Source organism: Lemur catta, chromosome 9, assembly GCF_020740605.2.
Source record: "Lemur catta isolate mLemCat1 chromosome 9, mLemCat1.pri, whole genome shotgun sequence".
NCBI lineage: Eukaryota > Metazoa > Chordata > Mammalia > Primates > Lemuridae > Lemur > Lemur catta.
In genome coordinates, this window is record NC_059136.1 from 65,923,301 (window position 1) to 65,951,086 (window position 27,786).

The window sequence follows — 27,786 nt, forward strand, 5'->3', positions numbered from 1 at the left end:
GTGGCCAGAACCCAGCGCGCCCCCGGCCCCTCCCTCGCGGGCCGAGAAGGGGCGGGCTCGGCCGGCGCGTGGGCCGGAGTCTTCCCACTCTCGGCGGGACGGGAGTTCCGCCGCTGACTCCTAGCCCGTCTCGCGGCCGTCCCCCGTCCCCCGTCCCCCGTCCCCCGAGCGGACGCGGAGAGCCGAGGCCGGGGAAGCGGGGCGCCATGAAGGGCCGCCGCCTGACGCGCGCCGCGGCGGACGGGCTGGCCGGCTGAGGGCCCGCGCCTGGCCGAGGCATGCGGAGCCCGGGCGGGATCCTGCTCCAGGCGCTCCCCCGGCTCCTGCAGCACGCCGCCCTCCCGGACCGCGCCGAGCCGCCGAGCCGCCGGGCCCTGCCGCGGGCGGCGGGCGGGGACGAGCCGGCGGACCGCCTACCCCGCGGGGGCGGGGCGAGCGCGGCGGCGGCGGCGGCGGCCGCGGCCTCGGGCGCCCTGCTCGGCGCCTGTCTGGAGCGCCACGGTCCGCCCGCGGCCTCGGAGCTGCCGGAGCCGGGCGGGTCCTTGGCGGGCGGCCCCGGGAGCGGCGGCGGCGGCGCGGTGGGCGGCGTGGCCGAGGTGAGAAACTGGCGCTGCTGCTGCCTCGGCAGCACCTGTTGGTGCCGGAGCCTCGTGCTGGTGTGCGTGCTGGCCGCCCTGTGCTTCGCTTCCCTGGCCCTGGTCCGCCGCTACCTTCAGCACCTCCTGCTCTGGGTGGAGAGCCTTGACTCGCTGCTGGGGGTTCTGCTCTTCGTCGTGGGCTTCATCGTGGTCTCTTTCCCCTGCGGCTGGGGCTACATCGTGCTCAACGTGGCCGCCGGCTACCTGTACGGCTTCGTGCTGGGCATGGGTCTGATGGTGGTGGGCGTCCTCATCGGCACCTTCATCGCCCATGTGGTCTGCAAGCGGCTGCTCACCGCCTGGGTGGCCGCCAGGATCCAGAACAGCGAGAAGCTGAGCGCCGTTATTCGCGTCGTGGAGGGAGGAAGCGGCCTGAAAGTGGTGGCGTTGGCCAGACTGACCCCCATACCTTTTGGGCTTCAGAATGCGGTGTTTTCGGTAAGTGGTGTCCCGCTGGCCTATCCCTCTCCAAGTCTGGTTTTGAGCGGTCTTGTCACGGCCCTGGGAGGGCGCTCCGTCAGACACATACCGGTAGAGAAGTGTCATTGACTATGGGAGTTACAAATACTTTCCATCACACCCGGGGAAATCTATCATGCAAATAAGACAAATCGAAGGTGGACCTCAATAGGAGATCTGGTAGAGAAAGAACTATTCCTTTTCGGGATGTGCGTTTGATTAAAAATGAAGAGTCCTTTTAACTGTGGGACGGGGCAGGGGGTGGGGACGAGACATGAATGGAAATGTCCAGCTTTAACATTTGTCATCTTATTCCTGTAGCAGTTTTGAGAACTGTTAGGGGAGAAGGCTTCACATTCCTAGCTTTCTCTCTTGCCTGAATAAATGCATCCAGGGGTTTGACTCAAGTTTTTAGTGACATAGATCTGAAGGAACCTTTTTGAGTAAAGAGTGGAGGCTATAGCGGCAGACTCCAGATTTCGGAGTTTCCTAAATCTGTAATAGGCCTTTCCTTCTTCAAGTAATTTGCTTTAATTGATGTAAAGGAGAAAATATTCCTGTTTTTGTTTGGAGGAACTTCATTTTGAAATCACTGAGTGGTGAATAAAACCAAATAGAACAGATAACCTTTTACTCAGTGAGCATATATTTTTCTTCTTTATGCGCTCCCTCAAGTCTCTTTTCTGCCGTTGCATTTATGTGTTCTGCTTATTCTACTCAGGTTTCTATAGCTAGTGTGCATCTCGGTGTAACTGATTTAGGATAGAAACGCCGCTACTGAGACCATCTGATTAGAAGAAAGGAATCTGATGTTTATAAACTTTGTGACTTTGAAACAAATTAGTAACCCTATCTGGCTTCACTTTCTTCTTTTCTAGTGATGGGGTTAAACTAGATTATTGAGTTTCTCAAATTCAATGATTCTAAACTACAAGGAGTTCATATAGAGATTCCCAGGAATTCAGTCCTTAAGCTATACAAAGAGAACTGTGTATTGAAGTAAAGAGATGCAGCATTCAAAACCAGAGGAATTGATGTATTTTATGTTAGTAATTCTGACTTACTGTTTTGTTTCAAAAGTAAATCATTGCTAGTCTCTGGAAACTCTCTCATTTTGTTTTGAATTAAAAATAATACTAACCAGCCTACCTCTTTATGATGAAATTAAGATATGTTTGTTTTTTTTCTTTTTAAGTGCTTTGTGCAAATTGTCGATTCTAACCAACAGCAGCAATGACTATAGAATGGTGTTTGATAGAGGCAGAGGCAGTGGAACGATAAGGAGTTTTCTGCAGAGATGAAGTTTGGTGTTTGTAGTAGTTTGGTATGGTCACAGCCTTAAATTTCAACCTTTTCACACCTCTCTATAGTATGAAATATCATCATGAACTTTGATGAAATCTTGGGTTACAATAATAGATCAGCTGTCCTAAGACTTTGAAAGAAGGTTGAAGCTAAGGAACCTGTATAGATTCATTCTGTTAGTTTGCTTTGTCCTCCAGTTTATAGCTTCTATCCTTGTGCCTTTTCTTGTCCATCTACTCTGTGCCAACTACTATCCTAGGCTCTTTTCATCTATTATTTCTAATCCTTAAACTAACCCTGCAGAAAGTGATTATACATATATTATAGACTATTGTCTATTAATTAGTAGCACAGAGCTGGTGATCTGGAGTCTTGCTGTCTGCTTAGAATCTGTTGACCTTGGTCAGGTTGTTTGTTCTCTCTGTGTTTCAGTTTCTTATTTGTAAAATGGGAAAAGTAGTGGTACCTACTTCATAGAGCTATTGAGCAGATTACCTAAGATTAATATGTGCAACAGAGCCTGGACTAACAAACACATGTTGGCTATTGTTTCTGTTATTACTCAAGGTCACCTAGGTAGAAAATAGGTAGTAAAGTCAAACTTTGAACTATGGTCTGATGGTAGGATCTCAACCCATGGCCCTGTATTTCTTCATTGTATGTTTAATGCCTAGTGTGGTGATGGGTATATAGTAAGAACTTTATATATTTATTGATTGACAGTAAGGTAGGCATTACTTTTGATAATGTCTCTTTTACATGTTAAGTATGTAAGTAAGAAGTTGTACTTTGTACTTGGAAACAATTTAAGATAATCACGTGCTTGAAAGCGAGCTTGATGAGAGATAACTCTTAATTTGGCATTATGGGATCAAGAGAAAAGAAGGAAAAAAAAAGAAAAATGTCCTCTTGAAATAGGTATTATTGTCACCATTTATTAAGAAAGAAGCTGAGCCTCAGCCATCCAGGAACTTATTTAGAATCACCCACCTACCAAGTGGCACAGCTGAGGTTTGAACCCAGGATTGGCTGATATGGTGCATTATACTATAAGATTCTTACCCATAGCTGTAAACAGAGTGGGTTGTGAAGCCACTGGACATGGTCTGTTACATCTTGTTTATTCCTGTTATTCTGAACTGTCTGCTTACAGAAGTAGCCCTTTCAACCAGAACAGTTCACTGAATTCATCTAGGATTTGTGAGAGAAAAGCAAATTAGTTTAGGCTGATGTTGGTTTTAGTTTGACCTTCCCTTCTGCCTTCTAGAACGCTGTTCCACCTCCACCTTCTCCACCTCATACCATTCTGGCTGACCGCAGCTGCCACCTTTCCAGGCATATTTCCCTCCCTATCTTTGAAATTATCCTTTTTTAAAAGTCCCAGTTAGAATTCATTTTCTCAATGCCCATGCTTAAAAAAAATTTATCTAAACTTACCTCAAAAGAGGAGGTTAGGTATAGTGGTCATGAGGGACAAAGACTTTGGAAGTAAACAGTCCTGGATTAGTCCATGCTGTGTGTTCTTCTCTGTGTTTCCTTATCTGTAAAATTGAGTAGTTATGAGGCTCAAATAAACTTATGTACTGAAGGCATTAAGTATTATGCCTGGCTCATAGTCACTTCCTGTTATTCTTAGTGGTAGAGGTAGTTGTATTAGATTGGTGCAAAAGTAATTGCAGTTTTGGACCATGAATTTTAAATCATTATAACTAGGTTCAAACATATCTTTATTAGTCAAAATAGAAACCATTACAATCAACACATTTTTTGCCAATGAGAAATAAGTTTTTTTATTCCTGTAGCGCAAAAATCTGTACTTTGGGACGAACTCTTGGAAAGCATTTTCTGCATCTTGCTGGTTGTGGAAGTGTTTTCCCTGCAAAAAGTTGTTGAGGAGTGGTAGTTGCTTGAAGAAGTGGTAGTCGGTTGGCGAGGTCAGGTGAACATGGCAGATGAGGCAAAACTTTGTAGCCCAATTCGTTCAACTCTTGAAATGATGGTTGTACAAGGTGCATTCCGGCAGTGTCATGGAGAATTGGGCCCTTTAGAAAGAAAGGAGGAAACATCTCATTGGTGACTTGGAAAGGAACCCCAGGTTGTGCTGTGGACTCAGGCTTTCTTTTCCCTTATACCAACTTTTTCTATTTTTAAATCTTTCTAAAACAAATATGTATTTTCTTCACTATGAATAAGTAAAGTACCACAAAAGCACTTTGCAAAATATGTAAAAGTACAGAAAAATAAATTGTAATAAGTTTAAAAAAAGAAGAATTGGGCCCTTTCTGTTGACCAATGCTGGCTGCAGGCGTTGCAGTTTTTGGTGCATCTCATCGATTTGCCGAGCATACTTTTCAGATGTAGTGGTTTTGCTGGAAAGCTGTAGTGGATCAGACTGGCAGCAGACTACCAAACAGTGACCATGACCTTTTTTTGGTGCAAGTTTGGCTTTGGGAAGTGATTTGGAGCTGCTTCTCAGTCCAGCCATTGAGCTGGTCGTCACCGATTCTGTAAAATCCACTTTTCATCGAACATCACAATCTGATCGAGAAATGGTTCGTTGTTGTGTACAAGAAGAGAAGATGATACTTCAAAATGATGATTTTTTTTGATTTTTTGGTCAGCTCATGAGGCACCCACATATCAAGCTTTTTCACTTTTCCAATTTGCTTCAAATGCCGAACAACCATAGAATGGTTGATGTTGAGTTCTTTGGCAACTTCTGTAGTTGTAAGAGGATCAGCTTCAATGACTGCTCTCAGTTGGTCAGTTGTCAACTTACAATGGCCAGCCACTGCGCTCCTAACCTTCAAGGCTCTTGTCTCCTTTGCAAAACTTCTTGAACCACCACTGCACTGTACATTTGTTAGCAGTGCCTGGGCCAAATGTATTGTTGATGTTGCAAGTTGTCTCTGCTGCTTCTAACATCATTTCCATAGTCTAAAATAAATATAAAATAAACAGAAGGTAATAAGTCATTAGCAAAAAAAACATAAAGTGAGAAATGCACATCAAAATGATATATAACATAACCACATTTATTTAAGAATGTATCCCAATATCAAACAGCAAATTTCAACAATGCTAAAACTTCAATTACTTTTGCACTAACCTAATACCTCCATAGCCTCTCTCTTGCCATTTTACAATTACTATATGCCCTTTGATGGGTTAATTTATTTAATCCTCAGCACTTTCTGATTGAAGCACAGCAAATAAAATCCTGTCTATAACCTTGAAACTTCAGGTTCTCCTGAAGCTTATCAATTCCTGAAAAAAGAAACTCTGGATTGATAATGAAGGACTGTTGATGTAGGTGTAGGAAGGAGATGGAATCCTAATAGAATAAAGCCAGTTAGAAGAAACGTGTTGATAAAATTGAAAATCGAAGACATTCACAAGAATAACCCCATTCTGTATCCAGTAAGCATTAAAGTGTCCTTGTAAGGTCTGCTCTGCCTCTGCAATGCCCCTTTGGAAACCTACAGTTTAAAGTTAACTTTTGTAAAAGACTGTCTTTGATCCAAAAATATTACATGATAATTGGTTGTTATGGGTAACAGTATTCGTATTGATACTTGCAACTTCCAGAGGGGACTGATGTTGTTAGGTTGCTCTATAGGAGATTCTTAAAACCATTCTCTCTTTTCATGTTGGCCTAAGAAAAACTTAAAAGGTCAGACTTTGGTAGGTTCCCTCTCTTAAAGAAATCCACATGGAAAGTTTTGTTTTCAGTCATCCTTAAATCTTTGAAACGTAAAATAAAAACAAAGCTTAGTGTAAAAGATCTTTTCACTCATATGCTATATACCATTTATAATTAGGAGTGTAAATTTGCATACATGATACCCATTAATTGTCATAACAGTCTTATGAGTAGGTATCAGTGCCTAAGAGGCAGAGTTATGTAGAGGACAAATATTACAAACTTTAAATCAGACTTGGTTCTAACATTTACTGTGTCATCTTGAGATAATTGTAGTTACTCTTTTGAGCCTTATTTTCTGTTGTAAAATGTGTTTAGTAATAACTGCTTCAAAGCTATGATAATATAAATATATAGTTTGCTCATTATTTACTATTTCCTTTTCTTCAACGTCTGCATTTAACAAATATCTGTATTGTGTTTGCTGTGTACCAGGCACTGTTCTGTCATGCACCCATTGCTTATTTAATGCTCAGGTCAACCCTAATCCTCATCTTATAGCTGAGGCAATTGAGCCATAAAATGGCAACGTAACTTGCCCAAGATCACACAGTTTGTAAATGTTCAGAGTCATTAACATACCCCAGGTACTAGTGTTGGTCTAAGAAGAGCTGGGTTTCTCAGAGACCTCCTGATTCCAGTTGTAGAACACTTTTCCTGGAGCATCTTGCATGTCAAACATTGTGGAAGACTGTGCAAAGTTCTACACAGTTGGCTTAGACACCATCCCAGGATGTTAGAGCAGGGACCAGCAAACTACAGCTGGATTTTGTGTGGCACACAAGCTAAGAATGGTTTTTCCTTTTCTAAATGGTTGGAAAAAATATCAAAAGAATAATATTTCATGTACATGAGAATTATATAAAATTCAAATTTCACCATCTGCAAATAGTGTTATTGGAATAGAGCTATACTCATTCATGTACGTGCTGTCTGTGGGTCCTTTTAAGCCAAAATGGCAAAGTTGAGTAGTTGTGACAGACTCTACTGCCAGCAAAGCCTAACATATTTACTACCTGGCACTCTGTGGAAAAAGTCTGCCTGCTTCTGCATTAGAGTCACTGCAACAAAAACTCTCTTGCTGGCTTTGGTGAAGCAAACTGCCAGACTGCAGAGACAGATGTAGCAAGTACCTAAGGGAGGTCTCTGGCCAGCAGACGTTAAAGACCTGAGGTCCTCAGTCCAGTAACCCTCAAGGCAGATTCTTGCTAAGCTAACCATGGAAGTGAGCTTAGAAGTAAATCTTTCCCCAGCTGAAACTTCAGGTGAGATCCTGGCCCTAGTCAACACCTTAAGTGTAGCCTTGTGAAAGACCCTGAAGCAGAGGGTCCAGCTAATCTGTGATCAGATCTTGACCCACAGAAACTGAGAGACAATACGTGTATGTTGTTTTAAATCACTAAGTTTTGGAGTTTATTGTTGTACAACGGTAAAGAACTAATACATCAAGTGTGGTCATAAGCCATAAGGAAGAAGCAACCACCAAGCCTGACTCTAAGCAACTGTAGTAAGAGGCCCTTAAATTCTTGCCTGTATTTTATTCACTATTTTATTTAACAAAATTCTTTTTTTTTTTTAAACAAAAGGAATACATGGGTACTGTGTATAAAAAGCAAACAAAATGGAAATGAGTAAATTTAAAAGTGCAAGACCTTACCCATCACCCTGGCTCACTTCTCAGTAGAACCACTTTAAAGAATTGTGTGTTACCAAACTGTTAATTACTTTGCTTATTTGTATGAGCCCACAGGAGGTTTGGGGATGGGCAGGGAGTTGGGAAACTGGTACTGACTGAAATAGTGACAGTGAAGGATGTCATTGTATCTTGAAGCAGATAGAATTGTTCTCACATAACACGCAGAGGCGTCATCATAGTTCACTGCAACCTCAAACTCCTGGGCTCAAGCGATTCTCCTGCCTCAGCCTCCTGAGTAGCTGGTACTACAGTTGCACTCCACCATGCCCAGCTAATTTTTCTATCGTTTATAGAGACAGGGTCTTGCTCTTACTCAGAGGTGGTTTCGAACTTCTGAGCTCAAGCAATCCTTCTGCCTCAGCCACCCAAAGGGCTAGGATTACAGGCCTAATCCACTGCGCCCAGCCTTGAATAAATTATCTGAGTTTACACTGAGTTATCAAGAAGAAGATAAATTACTTCCAGTAATATCGTTCAGTATTGAACTGAAATTTATTACAATTAAATGTTTTTGGTAAGTGACTGTAAGGCCATAAAGTCTTAGCCCATGGATTCTTTGGGGACCCCTAGTTCTGTCTTAGCTCTTTTGTGGCCATGGTGAAGTCACTTAATGACTCTGACCTCCAGTTTTCTTATTTGTAAAATGAGAGGGATTAGAGGAGGTCTCAGAGTTTACTTTTAAAAAAGGCAAATGTTCCGAGCAACAATTTAATGTCACCTTTTATTTTTTAGCAGTTTAGTGATAGTATGAGTTACAATGATATTTGTTTTTTCATTTTCTTAAATTCATATTCTGTGCTATAGATACAGCCATAGATTCAGATAAAGATATCATGGGTCATAGTACTTACTACTGTACCAGTGTATCTAGTGATTATTTCTTCTTACTATTAAAGCACACTGGTTTGCTGCCAGTGGTACAGTTGAGGCAGAATAGAAAGATACAGTCTGTGCCTCTTTAGTTATCTCATCAGCTTCTGTGGTTTTTATGTATCATATGTAGGCTTACGAATCACAAATCTGTCTCTCTAGCCTATTATCATAGTAAGGTATGTATAGTATGTCTTATCACCCCTTCCTAGTTAAAAAAAATTCTTTAAAAGGAGAGAGGTCTTATTAAAACTTACTTTGCCAATGTCTTTTTCCTGTCTACAAAGTAAGGGTTCATTGTAAAAATTTTGAGAAGTATAGCAAGAACAAAGAAGAAAATAATCATTAACATTTTAGTGTTTATTTTTCTAGTCTTTGCATTTATTGATAAGTATTTTTCTTTTATAACATTGTGAGTTAATGTTATAAATGATTTTTGTGACCTTCTTTTGATGTAATGAACATTTTGGCATTACGGATACAACAACATGACTTTTAATGAGCACACCATCAGCTATAGTTTTCTATCTATCTTTTTTTATTCCTGCTTAGAGCTGGACCTTATGTATAGAAGGCATTTGATAAATTTTTGTTGAATGAGTAAAAATAATAAACCTGTAGTTGTCGAGCTATATATATAAAGAAGAATTTTTCAACTTCTGTTCCAGAAATCACATGGAATATGGTATACATTTTTTTTTTTTTACTGAGAAGACTCAGAATGTGTGTGTGTGTGTGTGTGTGTGTGTGTGTGTGTGTGTGTGTGTGTTAATCAGATTCTCAAAAAGATCGGTGACCCCAAAATATTTAAAAGCAGTTCCTAATTTAGGGACATTGAACTAATGAAAATATGTGTGTATATAAAGATGGCTTCTGCGTTGTAGATGGACATACTGACTGAACCGCTTCTGTCAGTAGAAGCCTCTTACTGAGAAGCCCTCTCCAGCCGTTAGGGTGGTGTCCCTCGGAGCCCCTGCCTTGTGTGCTTTCCAGGAGCAGGACTTTGCCCAGTACTCTCAGGGTTGCTGAGAGACCCTAACCAGAGGGTCTTAGCTTTGATGCTAGATTCACCTCAGAGGTTACCGAAAATACTTTTAGTACTCATTCAGGAAATAACTGGTAGGTTGCTACCATATGGCCACAGCTGTTTTTAGATGCTATAGATGTAGCAGTGAATAAAGCAAAGTCCATCTTTCAAGGCAGTAGAAGTTCGGTGGAGAAATAGTATACTTGGTATATTATGGTAAAAATTTTGCTGATAATGAGTTAATTTTCATTTATAACATTTTTTTCTGTGTTTGGGGATTGACACTCTCAGTTTCTAAAGAGCCAATTACAGATGGACTTTGCATTCCAATCTGTTTATAAACTGGCAACTCGTGTTGGTTTCTTCATTTATAAACAAAACAATTTTGATGCTGATACGTTCTACCTCCAATCAGCATATATTTAGCACATAATATGTAATAGGCATTGATTGTGCTAAAGTCTGGGGACATAATGAAAAACACAGATAGGTCCCTTCCCTCAGAGAATTTATAGTCTGGGGAAGGGGCGAGGGGCAAACAGGTGGTGAAAACTTCATGCTCTCCAGCGTGAAGGGTACAGGAAGGTATCGTGTTCCATCAGACCACTTGAAAGCACTTCTTACTAAGACTGGGGACACGAGGGAAGGTTTTCTGGAGGAATTGATGACTGAGTGGTGAAGGAGAGTTTAGGAATTGCCTGAGTAAAAGGAGTGGGAGGAAGGATGTGAATATGCTCGCCAGAAGGAACAACGTAGAACAGCCTTGGGGTAAGAGGAACAAGGAGTGTTCTAGGAACAGAGAAAATTTTGATGTGGCTGGAACATCGTGTGACATGATGCATGAGTTGGTCACAGGCCAGATTGTGAAGCACTTTGGACACTGAAGAACACGACCTTCCTTCTGATGGCAGTAGGAGAGAGTTTAAGAAGGATAGGGTTCACATTTTAAAAAGATCTCTGCAGGATTTAGCATAGGTGCTGAGTGCATAGTCTGGGTGTCAAGACTGGAGAGAAGGCCAGCGTGGTGGCTCACGCCTGTAATCCTAGCACTCTGGGAGGCCGAGGCATGAGGATTGCTTGAGGTCAGGAGTTCAAGACCAGCCTGAGCAAGAGCGAGACCCCGTCTCTACTGAAAGTAGAAAGAAATTAGGCGGACAACTAAAAATATATAGAAAAAATTAGCTGGGCATGGTGGCACTTGCCTGTAGTCCCAACTACTCAGCAGGCTGAGGCAGAAGGATTGCTTGAGCCCTGGAGTTTGAGGTTGCTGTGAGCTAGGATGATGCCACAGCACTCTAGCCTGAGCAACAGAGTGAGCCTCTGTCTCAAAGAAAAAAAAAAAAAAAGACTGGAGTAGGTCCAGAGGGTGGATAGATTCCCTAGATACTTAGAAGGTGCAGGACTAGACAAGACGTAGCAGGTGCTGGGATATGGGGAATGGAACTTTAGCTGTGTGATTGACTTCTGAGGTTTCCAGCTAGGGTACCTGAAATTGGGAACACAGAAAAAGGTGAAGAGGTATTTTGGGAAGGGATGGGAGTGGGCAATTAATGCATTTCCTTGAGCCAGTTTTAAAAATATTGTGTTCCCGAGAGTGAAAAGTAATTGCCATTTCTGAACTCCTTGTCCTTCTTCCTCACCTTTTTGAAAATACTGATAGTAAGTATTTTGGAGATATAGACAATAAAATAGATAATTTATCAGTAAATAATAAGATAAAAAGAGCAAACTGTAGTCATTTTAATTTCTTTTGACCATTCCTTTGTTAATAATCGTTGAGACTCATGATTTTTTCTATATAATATTATTAAATGTATTTTAATAGGAATTTATATAACACCTTAATAGTAACTTTATCAGTATATAGCACCCCATGTCTATGCAGGAGAATATAATTTGCCAAAGCTAATATTAGATTCACAGAGCTACAGATAAAACTTGAGATTTGAGTACAGATTACCTTTATATTCTTCATGACATCCATGGCAAGATATTCTATGTAAAAACAACAAAATTTCTTGGTAGGTTAAAGTACAAAGCTGTCATGTACAGAGCTGTAAACTTAGGAAGTAGAGGAGCTGGGGCAGGTTGCCTGGGAGCTGTGCTTGGTGCTGTGCCTGACAGGACAGTGCTCTAGCTTCCCTGAGCACCTCAGTGGGGGATTTAAGGACAGGGGTTCTGTTATTGTCAGCTACCCAAAATGCTATATGCAGAGGTGAATCAGCTAGCTGTTGCTCTTCAGAATTAAAGTTTTTTCTTTGTTTTCTCCCCTGCAGAGGGATACTACTTTGTTTTCAGGATCTGTTTGGTATAGTGGTGAACCGATATTCTATCTACCTTAACCCCTACTGACCCAGATAAGTGAATCACATCTCCAGGTAAATCATAGTACCTCTAGGAGGAAGAGTATCTATAATGCTGTAGGATATAATTTTAAAAGCATGAGAGGATGGCAGTCAGGTGGCATTTGCTGTAGTTGTAACACTTACCATAGTATCTCTGATTATAGAAACTACCCAGCATGGTAACACTGATATCCTTGGTTGAGATATCTAGGGGTTCTTTGGATTTGGAGGACAACTCCTGAGTCAAGATTCCAGGGTACTGTAGGCAGGGATCCCAGTGGGATTACACTAGGCTCATATTTAAGGTCTTTCTGGAAAGTAGAACAAAGAGACAGATTTTTAAAACTTTGATGCATGAGACTTACTAGGGAAAGAAGGTTGCATTATTAATCTAGAAAGAAGTATTCTAGATTAATAATGTTTGTCAAAGACTGGAGCTAGATGGAGATTCTGAATAGGATTTTGGCTTATAGGAAATGCCATATTAAAATAAGTGGAACTCATTTGTCTTTAGTAAAGTTACTAGTTTAAAGACTGTGTGTGTATATGTTACTGTGTTGCTCCGTTGGTTAAATCATTGAACACTCCAGCAAAACTATTTATATTGATTAACAAAATTAATTTTTTGCTTTCTTTAGATATATGGCTTTTCGGAAAGGATGTATATATAAATAATAGCATTTTTTCAAGGATAATGTTTAGTCAGGAAGGATTTGATAAACTTCTATTTACGCACTGGATAATAGTCTTGTTAAAAGAGTTGAATGGCAGAGTTCAGATTTATAAAATCTATTCTTAAAATACGCATTTGGATATTGCTGACATCCATGAATGTCAATTATGTGTTCTATCTAGAGAAACTTGAAGGCTTTGGACTGAAGCTTTGCATTCTGACATTTTAAAACTTTTAAAGATAATTATGTAATGTTTTATTATTAACTGCAACATAATTTTATAAGATTCATTTTTATCATATTTACCCATTTTACACATTTGACACATTTATTCTAAAGAAAGTTCTCTGCTCCTGTGTGTGCTCTAAACTGACTGAGGAGCCTTTCTCAAGCCTAGCTCCATTCACATCATTCTTTGATGAGACTCCTCAGTACTCTTCCTCTGAGTGTATGCTTGTTCGTCTTTTACCCTCGGTCCCTAGCTAGTATCACCCCATCTACTTTTCCTGTCTTTATTTTATGGGTTCCTTTGCATGTGCCCTATAAAACAATCCTAACTACTGTATGCCAACTTTAGTGATGCATCCTGTACTTTCCCTGCCACATTGTCCTTGTTCGTTCTCTTCTTAGAACACCTGCCTTCCTTATCCCATCTATCTTTGCCTGCCAAACCCGTACTTAGCTTTCAGTGTCTATTTTAAATGCCTCTTTTTCCACTAACTTGCCCTTTGTGCACCACTCCTATGAGCAATTTTAATCCTTTAATCTTTAATGCTCTGCACATAGCCCTTCTCCAGCCTCCCCTTTCTGCCTGGTAGGTAGTTCCTGTGTACTTGTCAGTGTGTAAATCCATCCAGGGTAGGCAACGTGTCTTACTTTCTATGTCAAAAAGCAGTTATTAAGTCAGTGATTGTCAAGGTGAATCATTAACAACCAGTCACTGAAATATTCTTTCCAAACTAGCCATAGTGCATATTTAATTCATCATCTATGAATAGAGATGAATGTAGCTTTTTAAAATAGGATTTAAATAATTATTAGGTTAGATTATAGTTATAGAGTAAATCCATACCTGATTAAAATATGAGATCTTAAAATTAGTAAAAAAGTGTAATAAAGTGGCCAGTAGCTTTCTTACGTACCAGTAATATCCAGAGGGGATATGGAAAATTTATTTTTTTTCCAAACTTATTAATAATAGCAGTGGTAACAACAGTAACACAAAATGCTTAGAAAAAAACTAAAAAGAAATGCATGAGATATGTGAGTGAAACTACCAAACTTTAGTAAGAGGTGTAAAAGTTGATTTTGAGTAATTATAGAAACATTTCAGGATAAGAATGCTAAATATTGTAGAGATTTCAGCTCTGTTCAAATTAATTTGTAAATTTAATCATAATATAAAATTTACTGATTTTTTTTTTTCTTTTTGACTGACACAATGATCTGTAAGAATAAATAGATGAGGATAGTTATGGCAATTTAAAGAAAAAAGGTTAATAATGAAGGCATATGAAGGGAATGGGAAATTCCTTGCCAGATATTAATTGATAGTCTTTATTACAATTTGGTTTCAGTACAAAATTTGAGGTATCTGTTTTGGTTTTAGTACAAGATTTGAGATGAATGAACAGTATTAGAGCCTCAAATAAACCCTTTTATATAAAATAACTTTATTTACAATAAAATACCACTAGTCAATAGAGAAGTTATTGGTTATTATAATATATAATGCTATGAAAATTGGCTATTGGGAAAGGAGAGGAATCAGGCTATATCTTCACCTTTATTTTGAATAAATTCCAGAAGGAATAAGTAGTAAATGTTAAAAAGGAAAACATAAAAAATATATAGGTTAAAACTAATGATGGGATCTAAAAAGGTTTTCTAAAGTGAAAAGCAATGGAAAAATCAGAGGAAAAGATTGAAAATATTTGATTGTATAAAAATTTAGAAACATTTATATGTCAAAACATAAAATTAAAAACTAAGGAAGGATGACTTAATGCCTTCTACAACAATTTGGATGGAACTGGAGACTGTTATCCTAAGTGAAGTATCTAAAGAATGGCAAAACAAACACTACATATACTCACTATTAAATTGGAACTAACTGATGAGCACACATGTGCACAGAAGGAAGTAAATCTCACAGGAAATCAAGGAGGGGGGAGGATATGGGTGAAAACCTACCTAACAGGTACAATGACCACTATCTGGGTGACAGGCACACTTTTACCCTGACTCAAGCATTACAAAAGTGATCCATGTAACCAGAAACATTTGTACCCCCATAATACTTTGAAATTAAAAAAAAATTAAATGTAACAAAATGAAAAAAAGATAAGGGGCCTTTTAGGGGGAAATATATGCCACATATAATAGACAACAGGTTGCCAAGGGGTATATTTATAAATAACTCTTACGAATAAATAAGAAAAACACTCAGTGTTTCAATAAAAAAGGGCAAATGTTAACAAATAAAGTCATTAATGCACATATAAAATTGTATATAGGAAACTAGTGTCAATATAAATTAAAATACTACAGATTAAATATGATGAAACATTTTTACTCCTATCAAAATAAGAAAGATTGAAATTTAATGCTTAAATTTGGTAAGAGTATGACAAAATGGGCACACTCATGTGTTACTGACAAATGTATAAATTTCTGTGAACATTTTGGGAAAAGAAAGTTTTTTTACTGAGCCAGTAATTCCTAGTGATCTATACTAAAATAATTGAGATGCATGTTGTATTAGTCATTTATTGCAGCATAATAAGTCACTTCACAATTTAGCAGCTTAAAACAACAAATATTTATTGTCTCATGGTTTCTGCAGGTCATGAATCCTTGTGCAACTAGTTAGGTGTCTCTGACTCAGGCTCCCTCACAATTCTGCAGTCAAAGTGTTGGCCAGGGCTATAGTTATCTTAAGGCTTGACTGAGGGAGGATCTACTTCCAGACTCACTCATGTGGCTGTTGGCAGGCCTCAGGTCTTTACTAGCTGTTGGCTGAAGACATCAGTTCCTTGCCACATGGGCTTCTCCATAGAGCTAGTTACACCATGGCAGCCTACCTGCTTGAGGAAGGGATAGAAGTCTTGTTCTTCTTGTAACCTAATCTTGCAAGTGACATCTCATGTCTTCTGTAGGCTGTTTGCTAGAGGCAACTAGGTCCAGCTCACACTCTAGGGGAAAGGGTCACGCAAGATCATGAATACCAGGAGATTAGGTCATTGGGAATATTTTAGATGCTGCCTACCACACAGGTAAAGGTTTTCATCATAGTTTTAGCTTTTTGTATAATAGCAAAAAATAAATGCATAGTTACATACGTACAAATAATGAAGCAATGTAAGTGTTCTACAAAAGGGGTGATTAAATTGTGCTATATCCAAACAGTGGTAGTAGTATAATTGCATAGTAATAATGATAATTTCTACCTTTTTTGTCAGTAATATGCTTGGCATTTCCCAGATACTTTAGAAATATTTCTCATCCTAACAACTACTATGTAAGGTGGTGATTATTTTCATTTTACAGATTAAAAGAACCTGATATTCAAAGACAGCATAGCTCATTGAGTTCTCAGTACCGGCATGCCATTCTAGAGTTACCTGGCTTCAAAGAGCAGCAATCACACTGCCATTTAAGAATGTTTGTGAAGAATATTTAATGACATGAGGAAGACTTACAAAGGTGTTTTACAACATGATCTGTGTGTGAATTTTATTTAATATATAAGAAAAAATAGTGACAAATGTTATCTTTCAATGGTAGAATAATGGAATATTAAAATTTTCTTTAAACTTTTATTTTATTCTAAATCTTATACATTATGTATATATTCTCTTTATAATCATTTTTAAAAGTGAGAATACTTTGTAAAGTATTTCATCTCCCTCTACTCCCAAAGAAAACTACTAGCAAGACTTATGCACACACTTTTATGTTGGATTGGAATTTTACTTGGTAATGAATCATTCCCTTTAATCTACTCTTCTAGATTACTGATCTCTCATTACCCAACTATCTGATGGCATCTTCGGTTGGACTGCTTCCTACCCAGCTTCTGAATTCTTACTTGGGTACCACCCTGCGGACAATGGAAGATGTCATTGCAGAACAGAGTGTTAGTGGATATTTTGTTTTTTGTTTACAGGTGAGTTTGAGGCTAAGGATTGTCTCTCTTTTTTCTTTTTTTTCCTTTTTGTATTGCATTGCTGATTTAACAAATTTCATTGAAAATAATTTAAGAAGGTTTTTCCTCTTTAGTTTTTTTTGTTCTTTTAGAACTAATTTCATATTTTGATAATATTAAATTTTTAAAATTGTGTGGATATATGGAAGTGTGTAGAACTGAATTGATACTTATTGAAAGCTCTCTTAAAGAGGCAAAAAAAGAATGACAAAAATAGAGTTATTTTTGCAGTGATTTATTTTCACAGTCATCACAAATCAAATACTTTATTTTGACTTTGTGTAAAATGTTTCTGAAGGTAATTTCAGTGAAATTGGGTGGAGTTGGGCTTTTAATCTTACTACTTTATCTTCAAATTATTGAAATTATTCTATTTGCATTTTTCAGAATATTGTACTGGCAATGCAAATTTCTTTCTAGTACAGTTTGCTGTAGAACAAAAACTTTGTTTTAAAAAATATTGCCTTATAAAAAATGTCTGAAGTTTTCCATTACAAATCGAAATATGACTTGTGTATGCAAATTGTAATATAGTTTAGGGCACCTAATATTCCATGTAAGAGGTTGATAAAAGAGGAAAATACTGCCATGTTAGGGAAATTTATTCAGGGCATTTAAATTGCAAACATAAAGAGTTAAAAATTCATTTGTGATATATTTTATTCCTGAAATTTATCAAAATAGAAAATCACCGTAATTTTTGATGAGTTAGTAAGATGATGATGATGATAGCTAACCTTTATTCCATGCTTCCATATACCACATATTTAAGCTCATTTAGTCCCTACCAAAACCCTAGGAAGTACAGATTTATTATCTTGAGCCAATTGTGTACATCATTTTTTAACTCTGTGTTCAGTGACATCAGTCACATTGGTCTCTTGAAATTGACCATGGCAGGAATATTTATTTATACCATGGGAAATGGTAAATGCTATAAATCATGTCTCCCACCTCTGATTCCCAGGAGCTAGTTTGCCAAGATGTCATTAAATAGTAACTTGTTTAAAGTCACGGCTGTGAGGGGAAGAGCCAGGATTTGAACCAGGGTGGTTGGTTCTAGAGATCATGCCCTTAACCAATAGAATACAGTCAGCCTTGTATATCCACCGGTTCCACATTTGCAAATTCAACCAATCCCAGATAGAAAATATTAAAGCAAACCCCAAACAATAAAAAATAACAATACGACAATAGAAATCTATACAAAGAATATATTATAACTATTTACATAGCATTTACCTTATATTGGGTATTATAAGTAATCTAGAAATGATTTAAAGTATATGAGAGGATATGTGAAGGTTATATGCAAATACTACATTTTATGTAAGGGACTTACGTATCTGCAGATTTTGGTGTCCAGGGGGATCCTGGAACCAAAACCTCGTGAATACCAAGGGACAACAGTATAGTCTTCTGAGCAGATAATACTAATAAGATAGTTTTACAGATTTACTGGTCCTTTAACTTGTTTTAATTTATACTGTTACTGAATGTATGGTACCACATTACAGATTTGCTGTTGGTGGCATTCTCAAGTTTTTGAGGCACTGTATTGTATTAAAAATATTATGATAAAACTAGAGTTAATGTTTTTTATGCTTATGAGGTACAAGTTAAGTAAATAAAGTAAGCCCACGAATGTTTACATTGGAATATTGCTTAAATAAAGCTTATCAATAAAAAGGGCTTGCTTTAAAAAAATTTTACAATATTTTTGACATTCAGGGAATTTTTATTTTTCTTTACTAATTTTTTTCCTGAGCTATATTTTCTCTAGATAATGGAATCTAGGTTGAGTTTTTGTTACAGTTGGTATATTTGTAATATGGCATGCTAATCATATTATGTTAAAGTTTCTATACATTATATCTGTAACATATATGTAATACTTTTAAATTTCTGATTATCCCAAGGTACTATAAGATCCTGACATATACTTCATTCTTAAATAGATTTTAGTATAAGTTTAAGCATATTTTGTGTTTTTTTAGTTTCCTAAAAGTGAATAATCTATTTGAAACATCTTTTTTTCCCCCCTCAACATTATGTTTGAGTAATTAGAATTCCTCAATATCAGTACCTTGCAGAGGATTTTCATCATTTGAAACTTTGAATTTGTATGCATCTTAGTAAATTACTTAACTATAATCAATGGAGTTGATGGTACTTCTTAAACTATAGGATCTTCTTTTATCTAGTGATTTTTTTTTTTTTTTCTTCTTGTCTCACTCTGGCACCCTGGGTAGAATGCAGTGGCGTGACCATAGCTTACTGCAACCTCAGACTCCTGCGCTCAAGCAATCCTCTTCCCTCAGCCTTCCGAGTAGCTGGGACTACAGATGCGTGCCATGACGCCCAGCTAATTTTTCTATTTTTAGTAGAGAATGGGGATCTCACTCTTGCTCAAACTGGTCTCAAACTCCTGAGCTCAAGTAATCCTCCCGCCTCAGCCTCCCAGAGTGCTAGAATTATAGTCATGAGCCACCACACCTGGTCCTATCCAGTGATTTCTTACTCTGTGTTTGAGCTTGCAAATTTAATCTTAGGCTACAAGACAGGGAAAAGCACATGTTCTTAGCTCAAGCATTTACCAAAAATAAATAAATTAAATAAATAAAGTGAAGGGATAGTTATGCTTCAGTTTGATTTGTTGTTATTGGTTATAGCTTAATTTGATTCAGGAAGGATTAATCCATCTTATAAAATATATACAGAAGAATAAAAAGAGAGGGTAAGAAGTCATTTAAAAGGGGAAAATTAACATAGGAAAACAAGATGAAGCTTCAGTTAAAGCTGGTAGAGTAAGTGTATTTATGAGTTTCCTCCTACCTGCTAGAAATGAGCCACAAATTTGCCTCTGAGTTTTATAACCACCAACCTAAAGAGAGTCCAAAATATCAGTAAAATTAAAGCAATACAAAATAAGTGTTCAGAGGACGCCACAACTATTTCTTGTACAGGTTGAATATCCCTTACCTGAAATGCTAGGGACTAGAAATGTTTCGGATTTCAATTTTTTTTTGGATTTTGGAATATTTGCATTATACTTACTGATTGAGCATTCTTAATTTGAAAATTTGAAATCCAAAATCCTCCAATGAGCATTTCCTTTGAGTGTCATATCAGTGCTCAAAAAGTTTCAGAATTTGAAGCATTTTAGATTTCAGATTTCCTTAGTAGAGATACTCAACCTGTACTGAAATCCAACTTAGATTCCGTGGTCTGTTTAGTTATTCTTTTCCATGCCCCACATTTTTCTTTGTACCTACCAACCCAGACCCCCTGCTGGGTAAGTCCAAGTTTGATCTGCTTTGTACCAATTCTTTTGGGGAAGTCATATAACTAGATAGATTGATAATATTTAACTCACAAGTGCAAACTTTTACCTGGTATTGTCAACACCGCCTTGCATCCCAACTCTTTCCTTTGTCTTCTCACTCCCCTCCTATTTTCTTGAAGTAGTTGACAATTTCAAACTATCTTCACTCTCCTCACAATTTTGACTCCTTCCCCTACTTCCCTCTTCATTCTCAACAGATTACCTCTCTTCTTGCTTAACAGAAAAATCACAAGCCTTCAAATGAGAGTCCCGTAAGTTTCCATCTAAGAAATCTATTTAACCTTCTTTTGTTCCTGCCCCTACTTTCACCTGCTTTCCAGTTTGAACAGATGCCTGTTTTTCCATATGAAGCTTGTCCTTCTGCCTGTGTTTCATTCTTTCATGTCATTTTAATAGGGAAACTTAAAATAATTGCTTATAATTCCTGTTTCCATTTTATCATCTTTTTTTTTTTTTTTAAAAAAAAAAAAGATACTACACTGGGCTAAGGAAGAGAGTGAGGGCATGTTGGGGGAGAGTCAGTACAGATTGTCAGGCCCTGGGATCCAGAAGGGCAGCAGGAAAAAATTCCCATGTAAAGATATAGCCAGTTCACTCTTCCTGGGAGCCCAAAAAAGTTTTTTGCTTGGTCTGAACTTAACTGTCCGTGGTCCTGCCACATCCTTTCCTCAAACTGTGCTTTCTGAGGTGATCACTAACCCTATCAATCAGATGCACTTTGCACTTCTCATCTAGACTGACTCTTTAGCCGCCTAATAAGGCCTATGCCTTTATTATCAAAACACTTTTCCCTTCGTTATTTTGATACTCGTATCTTGATTTTTTTTCCCCACTTGTCCTGACATAGGCTTGTCTTCTTCCTTTCATCTCCTATTTCTGTGTTTCTGAACATTCTAGCCTTAAGCTTTCCAGTCTCACTCTGAAAACTTTCTTTCTTTCTTTCTTTTTTTTTTTTTTTGCGGGGGCGGGGCGGGGTACAAATCCATTTACTGTCATGGCTGCTAATATGTTCATTTGTGTAGAGACAACCCCTTCCCCAGTACACATCTCTAGCTCAGCCCTCTTTCTGTAGCTTCAGATCCATTCAGTGACATCTAACAGAAACCTCAGATTTGGCATGTCTTAAACAGAACTTAGCATCTCATTCACACACACCCACAATTAATTCCCTAACATTTTTCCATCTCTTCACATGGCATTACCATTTACTAATAAGTATCAAACTTAGGAGTTTTCAGTAAGTATATGTTGTTTGTTTTAGGAGAACTAACATATTAGAGAACAATTACAAAATTTAAAAACCACCTTACCTAATTTACTTAGAATTTTATTGAGTTGTGGTATTCACTTAATGGAACCTCCTTGCGTGTCTCCTTCTCCTCTACCTCACCTGTCACATCCCGGGATGCTCTGCCTCTACTCCCCCTGCTCCCCCTGCCACTCTCAACACTTGTATTGAGAATATCTTCCCATAAAGCTTATGTTGTAATTACTGGTAGGTTTATTAATTGAAAGTGTCGTATTTTAGGGTCACTTTTGTTTAAAGCATCCTTTGTAAACTTGCTGGGACATTAAACAGCACCTACTATATTTGCTTCAAACCCTAAAGAGCTAACTTCCAAATGAACTTTGGAATAAAAATCATTTAGAAAATATGGACTGCTTAGACATTCTGATGAATCGTATGCAGAATCTTAGAGCACAGAGAGACCACGACTTACTTCTGAACAGTGGGAAACTGAAGTTCAAATGGTTTAAGGAACTTCCCTGAAATCACACCACTAGTGAATGGCTAAATCAAGACTAGGACCCTGACTTTGATCAGTTTGATGCTTTGACTGGCGTTCTTTTTTTATTATCATCATGTTTTCTTTTGTTTTTATTTTTCCCTGAGTGAAATTTCATGTTCACAATCTCTTGTTAATTTCTTTTGAAGTTTATTGGTGTTTTAGTTTTTTAAGTGGTCCTTAAGACTTTTTTTGTCTGCACCAGGTAATTTGTTGCAAATGGTAGTGCTTATCTCTAAGTGGGCTTAGAAATACCTATGGACATTTATAGTCATACAATGATATAACACTACTTGAATTACACTAGTAAAGTCTAGCCAGCTGTTACCTTTATTGTAGACATTTTTCATTCCTTGAAGGAAGCTTTTTGGTAGAAAGAGACAAGTTTGACTTGTATCAAGCAAACATTATTTGTATGGACCAAAAGTGATGTATGTTTATCTGAGACAGGAGAATCATCCCAGGAAAGAATAAATGATAACTATGTATAAACTGTTTAAAATGTATAATATCTTCCCTATCATTTGAGAAGCACTCTGTTTGAAGTATTTCTTAGCCAAATATTTATTGGATTTATTTCTTTTTTTTTGTATAAAATATTGATAACTGTAATATTTTATTTTTATTCACAGATTGTTATAAGTATAGGCCTCATGTTTTATGTAGTTCATCGAGCTCAAGTGGAATTGAATGCAGCTATTGTAGCTTGCGAAATGGAACTGAAAACCTCTCTGGTTAAAGGCAATCAACCAAATACCAGTGGCTCTTCATTCTACAACAAGAGGACCCTAACATTTTCTGGAGGTGGAATCAATATTGTATGATTCTAACAAAATGTATGATTGTCAAGAGCCTAGTGTGCTGTCCAAGGTCTAGCAGTCACTTCACTAATGAGCAGAGACAAGTTCTAACTGTATTACGGCACAAACAAAACTGACTAGTTTTTAAATTGCACAAATTTTTTTTAAAGCAAGAATCATTTTCTGGAAATGTAAGTGTAAATGTAGATGCAATTTTGGCTGCACCTCTTTATCATGCCTGTATTGGCCTGTAGGTCTGCACTTTAGTGTTTTTTAATTGTTTTATTTCTGAGTACTTATGAACAGAGAAATAACCCAAATATTTTTTCTGCTTAGTGTCTTTATTTATAAAGTCCAAGAATAGTCTTATGCATCTTTCCTACTTATAAAGATGAGTAAAAGTATGCAGTTTTTAAATGCATAATATTATTGGGTGTTCTTTGCTTTGGTAGTCTTCCCAGAAAGGATGAACAGTGTTTGTTTTGTTTTGTTTTGTTGTTTTAGGCGGGACCACTTGGCTTCCCATTTCCTTACTAGTTAGAAAAGAGACATAAACTTTTCAGTTGAATGTATTTTTGCAAGCATCCCATTGTTGCAGAGCCATTTACACCTATTCACACAAGCTTAAATCCTACATTGTGGGACTGAAGTGCTCTTAAGATATCTTTATTTTCACTGTGTAATATGCAAAGCAAAAAGGAAATTATTTAATGGGTGGTGGCTCAAAATTAGAACTCATGTTCTAATTCAATTACATTGGCTTTATCCTCCTTAGATCTTTCATCAAAGGGCTGTCCCATTGCAATCTTATTAAAACATTTTATTAAAATAAACTTTTTTCCTTTTTATATTGATAATTAGGCTTTGAAATAAAGATCCTTTTCCTTTAAAATGGTGGACTTACCATCATTAAAGATGTCACTCAGGTGGCCTTGTTTGATCAAAACGCCTTTTTAACAAACCAAGCTTTAAGATCATATTTATAATTACATTGAAGTACATATATATTTTTCCCCATAGTCTTCAGCTTTAAAATTACTAATATAATATTAACTTAATGCCCAATATTATTTGCCCTACTATAGGTAGGCTTACTTTGTTTGTTTTTTTGGTACTTGTTTTTCTCTGATAAGACTCAGGAATTCTGAAATGTGAAATTAAGTGTCTGAATTCTTTCTCTTGTAGCATGAAGCAAGTGTATTTATTAATAGCACTTACAACTATAGAGTACAATAATTCGGCATATGATACATATGAAATATGTGTTATTCATTTATCACCTTTATTTTTAAAGTAACTTAATGAGAGCTTTTTTACAAATGAGATTATAGATAGTAATACAAATTTTCTGGTAGGTATTTCTTTTTATTATGAAGATTCCAACTTATCAGAGACCTCTCATTTGCCTTTTCATTAGGGTAAAACCTTTGCGCTGATTTACTAAAATACAAAGGAATTCTCTGGAAGCAGATTATTCTAGTCTTATGCTAGAGCTGAATTTGATTAATGCATAAATTTTTTGCCCTATTCAGGTGTCATTGTTTTTCTTTTTTTTATAATGTGTAAGTTTTCTCACCTTTGAGTAACAGTAAAGTTCATTTATATGCCATACCTAGAACACTTCAGTGCAAATACTCTAAGAGGTACCTGGGTCTACAGGACATAGTTGGCCTCCAAAATCTTCCATTATTGGTAGAAAAAAATATATACACTATTGGAATATTCTTATTCTTTTTTGAATCCTAATTCCTTTTTTAGTTTTCTTTTTTGAATCCTAATTGCCTATTTAGATTTTTTAATGATTTTAGTTTAACAATCCAACCAACAATACATTTGATTGATTCTTTCTAACTTGACAGCCTTTTTCTTGTGCTTCTTGTTTATTGGTTAGCTTTTCATTAAAGAAATGATTATTTAAGATCACTGTTTTTGTACTTGTTTTACACTTCATGTATTTTGAAGTGCATTTATTTACTTAGCATTTGTGACTTGAATAATTTCACCAAATGAATACTTTTTGGTAGTTCGTAATGAGTTCTTCCAGTTGTTACACTTTGCTTGTTACTTGTAATAAATATGTAAAGGTAAAAGAGAAATAATTTTTCTGTATTCTGTATTCAATCATAATTTTATATAATAAATCATCCATTTTTTTTCTTAAAATAATATGGATTGACTATTTCTAAACTACTAATCTATAGCTGCAGTTTTTCTTTTCTTCAGCAGTTCCAGCCTCCAAGTAAACAGTAGTCCCTTACAGTCATGCTACTCTATAGGTGGATCTGGTTGCTGGGTTTTTAGGTTGTGCTCACTATAAATTGTGCAAAGCATTGCCCTGCCTTACTCATTCCATCTCTAATCCTGCATCCCAGATTTATGGCAGCAACACATGTCTACAGGATACTTTTATGTTGCCCAAATATTGCCTTCAGTCATATATACTTATAAAATGTCTCTAGTCATGTATATTTATAGAAATAAAATGTTTTAGATTTCTCAAACTGTTTAAGTATGGTATAAAGTTGCTCAGTACACATTTTAAAAAGCTTATAATACACTTAATTTCCAAATCAATCTGATGAAAATGTGTTCTATTTTTAATTCTTTGGGCCTTTCCCTAAGTTTTACATATTTTTTTGTTTATTATTAATGATTTTATTTGCTCTTTGCCAAATTTTGTCATGTAAATTATTTTAAAATAACACCTTTTAAAAATGTGTATAAATTTACTAACTGCTTTCATGTCCATTTTCATTTGATCAGCTGATTTGTACAATAACTTGAAATCTGTACTCTTTGGTTTGTGAAAATAATATAACCTAATCTCTGTCTTCAGAATGTGTATTTTATATCCAGTAGTCACGGTAGGTTTATTCAGAGCCAGCTGTGCTTTTCCCTTTATGCACTTTGAAACCAGCTACAAATGTTTTTAAGATGACGTTCCGCTAATAGGGTCAAGTATATGACTATAAAACATTTTCCTCCTTGGGAACTATTAAGTTCAGTAGTTATTCTTATTTGCTCTTGCTGTAGCTGAACTAAGTGGTGTAGGTACAAGCGTATCCCAAGCATTCCTGTGTTTGATAATGTGCATTGCTGATTTGGGTAAAAACTTTTATATATCAGTATTTCTTAGCTCTGGGGCTATCTTTAGAATGCTTGAGAGAGTCACCAGGTGTGTGCCAGGTTGGTGCAGGTAAATCCTTAGATGCAAGGTAAATCTATGCTGTTCACAGCCAAGAAGCATTTGCAGAGACAAAAAGAGGTTTATGTGGACTTCAGGAACAACAGTACTAACCTAGGTTGATAACCTTGGTGATGGAATTTTGTTTCAGCTAGAGGCTACTCACTGTATCAGAATGATGGTTAATATAACACTCTCTGGGTTTAGAGGAGACATTGCTGACTTCTGCAATAAAGTATTTTAATAAAATACTAGTTGTAATAAAGTATTTAGGATATAATTTTTTTATAGATCATTGCTTTAAGCTGAAAAGCCATTAAAGAAGGGAGAGAAATCACTGTTCCACAGGATATTCAAAACTCAGGAGTTTAAATAACCTCACATACTGAACATAAACTGTTAACTTTTTCCACAACTAAATTATAACCTGATACTTCAGAATTGTAAAGTGATTGCTGCAAACTTTTTTCTAAGGTGGCTGAAGATTTAAAATAGATCATTCTAAAAGTGAACAGTAAGATGTCTTGGTAATTGGTATTTCAAATCACTTGTGTGCCTAAGAAAATAAAAGGTAATATTTTTTTTTTCTTCTCTCTTCTCTTTCTTTCCCTCTGTAGTTTAATGGTTATAGAGACATGTCCCATGAGAGGGAATGATTCAGGGGATAGGACTTGCTCCTAAAAGTGGGAATGCTGGTAATTTACCCTATGTGGTGTGGTTATTTTTGTAGCAGAGGCCCTATGGAGAAATGATTCTGATGTCATACGTTGGTGCTCACTCCTCAGTATTTTTCCTATACTCCTAAGGAAGTATTTGACACTTGCTAGCCAACAATTGTTAGTCATCTGCCCCCCCCCCCCCCGCCTATGGTAATATTTATGATGCTTTTCATAATGTCAAATCTAATTTTCTGTTGATTGCTACCTGGTTTCCTTAATTGTTTCCTTAGGGCACATTCCAGCTGCTGTAACACTTTCATCCTACCACCAAGAATAATGTTTGTCCTTGTTTATTTGTAGCAGGTGTGATATTGTATACCTTTTGTTAGCTATTTTGGGACACAACTGCTTGCTAAAACACAAAACAGAGAGGGCCACAGCGGGTAAGCACGTGTTGCAGACTACTTTCAGCTGGAGTGGTGCGGTGGTGCACTCATCAGATAAGCATCTTGGCATCGCGGTGTGCTCATTATCTGAGGTTGTACAGAACTGTTTGCCATGCTCGCTCTGCTTGGTTGACAGTACCTGTCAGCACCCTTGAGTGTGGGTAAAATATATATTAGGGGTATACTGTACTATGAGTTAAATATTGAACATTTTTAGGGATAGCATTATATGCATGGTGGTGTTAAGGTATATGTATATGGTAAATTTATATTTAACCATTCTTCCAGGTTTCAGGAAAGTTGATTGTCCAAATTGAGTAATTACTGACATCACATATTAAAAGTGACTCAGTGAGGTAGCCTGTTCGGAATATGCAGTGAAGTTGAATGGAAAAGAGTGAACAGAATACATACAAAACCAAAAAAGAATAATTTGAAAATTATAAAATTTTTAGAGTAGGTATACAATTAGAGAGGTATGCTTCAACGTAAGTATATTTATCTTAGGTTATATAAAATTCATGACCACCATGAAGTAAAGTAGAAGCCAAGAGGAAATGCTCTGATTTTGTCTTTGTTAGTTATCAAGCCATTTTCAGTAAAAACGTTTTGAACCATATCCTGTTAGTACTCTTTATCT

At 37.1% G+C, this 27,786-nt stretch overlaps 1 protein-coding gene across 2 annotated transcripts; it reads left to right on the top strand.

The window, feature by feature from the left end:
* Positions 1 to 278: 278 nt before the first annotated feature.
* Positions 279 to 26,622, top strand: TMEM64 (transmembrane protein 64). Of its 2 annotated transcripts, XM_045561043.1 has the most exons (3): positions 279 to 1,076; positions 16,730 to 16,885; positions 22,690 to 26,622. In XM_045561043.1, the coding sequence occupies exons 1-3, from the start codon at positions 279 to 281 to the stop codon at positions 22,879 to 22,881; spliced, it is 1,146 nt and encodes a 381-aa protein (XP_045416999.1). In that variant the 3' UTR covers positions 22,882 to 26,622. The 2 variants fall into 2 exon arrangements, with proteins under 2 accessions (XP_045416999.1, XP_045417000.1); XM_045561044.1 differs by lacking the exon at positions 16,730 to 16,885.
* The last annotated feature ends 1,164 nt before the right edge of the window (positions 26,623 to 27,786 follow it).